Source organism: Ornithodoros turicata, chromosome 1 (genome assembly GCF_037126465.1).
Source record: "Ornithodoros turicata isolate Travis chromosome 1, ASM3712646v1, whole genome shotgun sequence".
NCBI classification, from domain to species: domain Eukaryota; kingdom Metazoa; phylum Arthropoda; class Arachnida; order Ixodida; family Argasidae; genus Ornithodoros; species Ornithodoros turicata.
In genome coordinates, this window is record NC_088201.1 from 33,003,494 (window position 1) to 33,010,316 (window position 6,823).

A 6,823-nucleotide genomic window follows, 5' to 3' on the forward strand; every position below is an offset into this window, starting at 1 on the left:
GGAACCATATCACCAAGTAATCAGTCAGCTCAGGACGCTTTGCTGTGTTCCCAGCGCAACATAGACGAAATTGGTAGAAACGTGCACACCAGCCCTTTAAAGTGCCCCCTGCCTGTAGTTGGGTCGCTGGAACCATATCGCCAAGTAATCAGTCAGCTCAGGACGCTATGTTGCATAACTTAAAGGAGGACGATGGGCGACTAGGTGCATGCGATTGCGATTAGCGCGCGGCTCCTGGCTCGGGTTGGGATTCGGGGCACTTGTGGATTAAAGCTTGTTGGTGTTGGTCACCTGGAGCTTCGGTCGGTCTGACTCATTACGTAATACAATTTGGTGCCGAAACCCGGGAACCCCCGCCCTCCACATCGAAGCCAGATTACTCCGAAAGCTCCAGCAGCCAGCCATGGAACGCCTTAAACGAACCCGAGGTGGAACCCGTGGTTTCTTAACAAGGACCATGGTTCGCCTGACCGACCTGTTGGCTCAGCCCAATCCATCGGGCGAAGACGTCGAAGCTGTCCTCGAATATCTCATCACGAAACGACAAGCTCTCTACGACCTTGATCGCTCCATCTTGGAGGCAACCCCAGAAGACGAGTTGGACGCAGAACTCAGCGGCGCATTGGAATACGAACAGAACCTCGAAGAGGCCATCGCACGAGCACGTCGGTCGCTGCGACACATCCCGACTTCGGCGCCCGTTGTCCAGCAGCGCTCTGATGCCTCGAAGTCTGTCGCACTTCCGAAACTCCAGATCCCAAAGTTCTCCGGCAAACTTCAGGAATGGCAACAATTTTGGGAGCATTTCGACGTGTCAATTCATTCCAACCAGGCGCTAGCTGCTGTCGAGAAGTTCAAGTATCTAGCGTCCTACCTCGTCGACGACGCGAGGCGCACTATCGAAGGCATACGCATCAATTAATGGGGACAATTACCCCACCGCCATCGCGGCCCTCAAGCACAGGTAGGGCCGGCCAGGTTTATTGACGTCCGAGCACATCGACGCGCTACTAGCTCTTCGTCCGGTGACTTGTTCTGGACAGGTGTCCCAGTTAAGGCATCTACTTGACGAGGTCTCCTTTCGCAAGTCTGCGTTGGCGGCGTTGGACGTTCCCAAGGAGCACTACGCCGTTATCCTTGAACGCGTCATCACGCGGTGCCTTCCTGAGGATCTTTGTGTGCTCTTTCGTCAACGAAGGGTAGATGCGACCGATGCCTCACGTCGAGAACGCGGCGGCGACGATACTACCAATACCTCACGTCGAGACCGCGGAGGAGGTGGCGCAGTAGATACGCCGACGGAAAACTTCGAGGCTCTTATCTCCTTTCTCAAAGTCCAAGTCGAGACGCGGGAAGAAGTTGCCTTAACTCGTGCAACCGGTCAGGCCTCCCAGCGTCCGAGCCGAAGTCCAAGCATTCTCCCTAGCCCGGCGACTGCCTCAGCCCTAGCAGCGACGAGCGGGCGTTCTCCGGGGCTAATGGATCATCAGCTACGTCCGAGTTCTCGGCCACCGTCTGACTCGTGCCCATTGTGTGGGTCCACCGATCACCCGCTTCAGTCCTGTACAGTCTATTTGTCCCCCGCCGACAAGAAGCTACGTATATCTCGAACAGGCAGATGTTTTCGATGCGGGAAACCTGGTCATCCTTCAAGACTGTGCAGAACGGCAGCGCTGTTGTCCTGCGCCACTTGCCACGGCCGGCACCTTTCTGTACTGTGCGACATCCAGAGGCGTGATGCCCCGCAGCGCACCAGCGAGACACCCGTTTCTCAATCGGGGAGGCAGAATTCGACTCCGCAACCCCTCAGCCGAACTACGACATCACTAGCCTCAAGTCTGCAGAATACTGGGGGAATTGCTCGGCTGCAAACTGCTACAGTGTGGGCGTCTGGCCCGGCGGGCAGAAGGCAAATTCGCATCCTCCTCGACACCGGAAGCCAGCAGACGTTCATTCGACGTGACCTTTTGCAGCAGCTGAGGTGTGAGGTCGAGGGTGAAGAGAGTTTGTCTGTATTCTCATTTGCGGCGACGCATCCCAAGCATTACCGCTGCGAGCAGGTCACGGTGCGCCTCGAATCCCTCTTCGAAAGCGACTCCGTTGTCGACTTAACGGCTCTTGGCGTCGACGACCTTTGCCACGTCGTTGTTCCTCCATTGGGCATCAAGACAATCAGGGTGATGCAAGAGCGCGGCTTGCCATTTGCCGACACATGTCACACCGCAGAGATTGGAGTGTTGGTGGGAGCAGACTACTATTGGAAGGTAGTCACCGGTAATGTCGAACGCCTCGCTACCGACCTCATAGCCGTTGAAACCATCTTCGGATGGATTGTACAGAACGTCGGGGGTCCCGTCCGTGGAACGATATCATCGTTGGTGTCAGTCTTCTTCCTCGCACACGAAGATCAGGATCACTTCGAGAGTATTGACCCGTCAGAGATGTGGCGTCTGGACGCCCTCGGTATTGCCGACCACGTTGCCGGCGACGACGACTCCGTCGCCTCACTTTGCTTCTCAAGTCAAGTAGAAAAGCGTAATGGCCGCTATGTGGTTCCACTTATGGTTAAGGGCTCTGGACTTCCAGCCGAAGCAAACAACCGGGTAACGGCGGCGCAGCGGCTGGTCGCGCAGTTGCGGCGTTTTCGTACTTCCCCGCAGCTACTTCTCAATTACGATTCCGTCATTCGGGAATACTTTGACGAGGGTCATGCCGAACGGGTTGCTGATGTTTCGAACCAAACCGACAACGTGTACTACATGCCCCATCACGCCGTGATCCGGAAAGACGCCGTAACGACGAAGCTCCGCGTCGTCTTCGATGCCTCGTCTCACTGCCCCGGCCAACCGTCTCTAAACAGTCTCCTCATGAAAGGACCCAAGCTTAACGCCGACCTCATACATCTATTACTAGTGTTTCGCTGCAGCACCGTCGTCCTCACGGCAGATATAAGAAAGGCGTATCTACAAATCAGTATTCGAACAGATGATAGAGATCTCCTCCGCTTCCTATGGGTGCAGGACGTCGCCGCCCATGAGAGCCCGCAGATTGAGGAGTGGCGCATGACCAGGGTCCCCTTCGGCGCCACATCCAGCCCTTTCTTGCTGGCGGCAACGTTACAGCATCATCTCGCTTCCGTGGCCTCTCGATACCCGATGACTGTTCCACGGCTTTGTACAGGGTTCTACGTCGACGATTTGGTTGTGGGATGCACGTCAGAACCCGACGCCCTTCAAGTGTATGGCGACACCATTGACATACTCCAGGAAGCCGGTATGGATATACGGAAATGGACTTCAAATTCATCCGCACTTCGCGAGCGGTTTCTGTCGGACGAGGTTTCCTACGACAACGCATCCGATGGCAACGCAACGATCAAGGTGCTGGGCTTGTTGTGGGACCGGGACACAGATAGTCTCACCTTTTCGGTCAAACGAGCACTCACGTTGTCTGCGTCCCATCCTCCTACGAAACGTACGGTGCTCAAGACATTCTCCCTCATCTATGACCCGCTCGGCTATCTCGCACCCTTCATCGTAACCGTCAAGCTCCTGTTTCAAAATTTATGGCGCAAGTCGTTGCCATGGGACGCTGAGTTTGCAACGGAAGATCTTGTGGTCTGGGAGAAATGGAAGGCTGAACTGTCAGGCATCGATGCGTTGCACCTGTCGCGTAGCGTCTTTCCGCAGAGCAAGGCCCCGCTTGATGTGCATTGCTTCGCCGACGCTAGTCCCAAGGCCTACGGCACAACAGTATACGTTCGCAGCCGCCCCAATAACGGCACGACTTCTACGCGGTTGCTTTTAGCGAGAGCCCGCCTAGCTCCATTGAAAGAACTCTCGTTGCCGCGTCTCGAACTGCTGGCATGCCTGCTGTCCACGCGTCTTTATCGCCATATCTCGACGGTAGAAGCCTTAAAGGTTGCCCCCATTCACTTCTGGACGGATTCAAGCATCGCGCTCCAATGGATTCAGTGCGACACGAACACTCGCCCCTCCTTTGTCAAGTCGATGGTGGCAAAAATCTTATCGTCTTCACGACCGGAACAATGGCGGCACTGCAACGGACGCGACAACCCCGCAGACCTAGTGACCCGCGGCATCTCCGCCAGGTGCCTACGGAACAGCCCGCTGTGGTGGAGTGGTCCTCCCTGGCTGTCCGCAGGCGATATCGGCCCTCCTACAATTCCAGACCCAAATGTCAACGACACCTGCACGACGGTGAGCGCTGCACCGGAAGCTCCCGATACCGAAGTGGTCGTTCATCCAGTGTCGGCCACGCAGAACTGGATGGACCTCTCAGCTTACAGCACCCTCTCTCGACTTCTCCGAGTTACGGCTTGGTGCGCTAGGTTCGTCCGCAACAGTAGGCCCCGCCAACCGTGTACAACGGGTCCACTTACGTCCGAAGAGCTTCGACACGCCGAAACCATATGGGTCTCACATGTCCAAACCGAAGCCTTTCGGGACGACATCTTGGCGCTCAGACACGGCAGCGTTGCTGCGACATCTTCGTCGGTACGTGTTTTCCAGCCATTTCTCGACGCCTCCGGAATACTGCGCGTCGGCGGTCGTCTTCACCAACTTCAAGATTCGTACCAGATCAAGCATCCCATCCTCCTACCGCCTAAGCATCGATTCACGGAGCTCATCATACTCGACGCCCACCAGCGCTTGCTACACGCCGGCGTGCAAGACACCATCGCCGAGGTCCGAAGCACATTTTGGGTTGTCCGCGGACGGCAAACCACAAGGCGTGTCCTTCGCTCATGCTTGACCTGCCGCAGACTAAGGGCGCACCTTGAGACAGCCCCAGTGTCACCTCTACCTCGGGAGCGTATAACGCCGGCAAATCCGTTCACAGTTGTCGGCGTAGATTTCGCGGGACCGCTCTATATCTCAAGGTCGGCTTCTCCCAAGACGTACGTAGCCCTTTTCACGTGCGGTGTCACAAGGGCCGTCCACCTCGAACTTGTGTCCTCTATGAGCGTGCCTGATTTCCTGCTTGCCTTCCGACGGTTCATCTCTAGGCGTGGGGTACCCTCCCTCATCTTTTCCGACAACGCTCGCACCTTTCGCAAATGCTCGTCCCTCCTCTCCCTGGTTAGCGCAAGAGATGTACTAGACTTTGCCACCCAGCATCGCATCGCCTGGCGATTCATTGTTGAGCGAGCTCCTTGGTGGGGAGGCTGGTGGGAACGGCTCATACGAACTGTAAAGGAAGCCCTAAGACGCTGCCTTGGGAGAAAGCGCCTCACCTTTGAGCAGTTAACTACGACACTCTGTGAAGTAGAAGCCATCGTCAACTCCCGCCCACTCACGCATATTGGAGCTGATCCCGGGGAGCTTGAGCCACTTACCCCATCCCACTTTCTGTTAGGGAAACGAGCAGTGGCTTTGCCTGATGAATTCGCTGCCGATGCATCACGCCAGAACGACCTGCGGCTCAGTTTTCGTGTCATTCATCAGGCAAGGAAGCAGTTCTGGAAGCGCTGGACGCGCGAATACCTCCTTCAGCTGCGGTCAGCGCACGCAACCTCCTCACCAGCAGTGTCCGAGACGCAACTGAGGGAAGGCGACGTCGTGCAAGTGCAAGAAGACCATCTCCGTCCATCGTTTTGGAAGTTGGCTCGCGTGTCAAGCGTCATACGAGGGCGAGACGGCGTCGTACGGGCGTGCTCGCTGCGCCTGGCCAACGGGTCATCAATCGTCCGACCCGTCCAAAGGCTTTGTCGCCTCGAAGTTGACGCGCCCCAAGTCCCGGCGCGGGATGATGTTGCATAACTTAAAGGAGGACGATGGGCGACTAGGTGCATGCGATTGCGATTAGCGCGCGGCTCCTGGCTCGGGTTGGGATTCGGGGCACTTGTGGATTAAAGCTTGTTGGTGTTGGTCACCTGGAGCTTCGGTCGGTCTGACTCATTACGTAATACCCTTTGCTGTGTTCCCAGCGCGACAGAGACAAAATTTGTAAAAACGTGCACACCAGCCCTTTAAAGTGCACCCTGCCTGTAGTTGGGTCGCTGGAACCATATCGCCAAGTAATCCGTCAGCTGAGGACGCTTTGCTGTGTTCCCAGCGCGACATAGACTAAAATCTGTAAAAACGTGCACACCAGCCCTTTAAAGTGCACCCTGCCTGTAGTTGGGTCACTGGAACCATATCGCCAAGTAATCAGTCAGTTCAGGACGCTTTGCTGTGTTCCCAGCGCGACATAGACTAGATTTGTTAAAACGTGCACACCTGCCCTTTAAAGTGCACCCTGCCTGTAGTTAAGTTGCTGGAACCATATCGCAAAGTAATCAGTCAGCTCAGGACGCTTTGCTGTGTTCCCAGCGCGACGTAGACGAAATTGCTAAATGCGTGCACACCTGCCCTTTAAAGTGTACACAGCCAGTGGTTGTGTCGCTGGAACCACATCATGCGTCATTTGGCCTCATTTCTGAATGCCCTCATACTGACCTCACATACCTCAGGCCTCGCCAGTGACTTCACTCACAGAGACCTGGCGCCCCTCAGACCTCATGAGTGCACTCACAGGAGGTCTCATGAGGGACACAACCTCATGAGTGCACTCACATTAGACATTATGAGGGTAAGACACTCAGGGCTTGCGTTTGTGAGTGCCGTGAGAGTGAGGGCGAGTGAGGGCCTGTGCTCGTGAGGGCGGTGAGGGTGAGGGCGATTGAGGGCATGTGTCTGTGAGGGCGAGGGCGAGTGCGGGCATGTGCTCGTGAGAGCGGTGAGGGTGAGGGCAAGTGAGGTTTCACCAAAATGCCCACCTATGGCTCTGGGTAGCCGCGCATCGTTCGGAATTGGCAAAC

The 6,823-nt window shown here is 56.0% G+C and overlaps 1 protein-coding gene across 1 annotated transcript; it reads left to right on the forward strand.

The window, feature by feature from the left end:
• Positions 1–457: 457 nt before the first annotated feature.
• On the forward strand, positions 458–5,783 carry LOC135384439 (uncharacterized). Its single transcript, XM_064613666.1, has 2 exons — positions 458–905; positions 1,015–5,783. Exons 1-2 carry the CDS (start codon positions 458–460, stop codon positions 5,781–5,783), a joined length of 5,217 nt encoding a protein of 1,738 aa, XP_064469736.1.
• The last annotated feature ends 1,040 nt before the right edge of the window (positions 5,784–6,823 follow it).

What these genes read in the sequence shown, in the direction of transcription:
- LOC135384439 (XM_064613666.1), top strand. Translation starts at nt 458, where the DNA reads ATGGTTCGCCTGACCGACCTGTTGGCTCAGCCCAATCCATCGGGCGAA. An exon ending in CGCGAGGCGCACTATCGAAG is followed by an intron (nt 906 to 1,014) that starts GCATACGCATCA and finishes ACGCGCTACTAG; the next exon opens with CTCTTCGTCCGGTGACTTGT.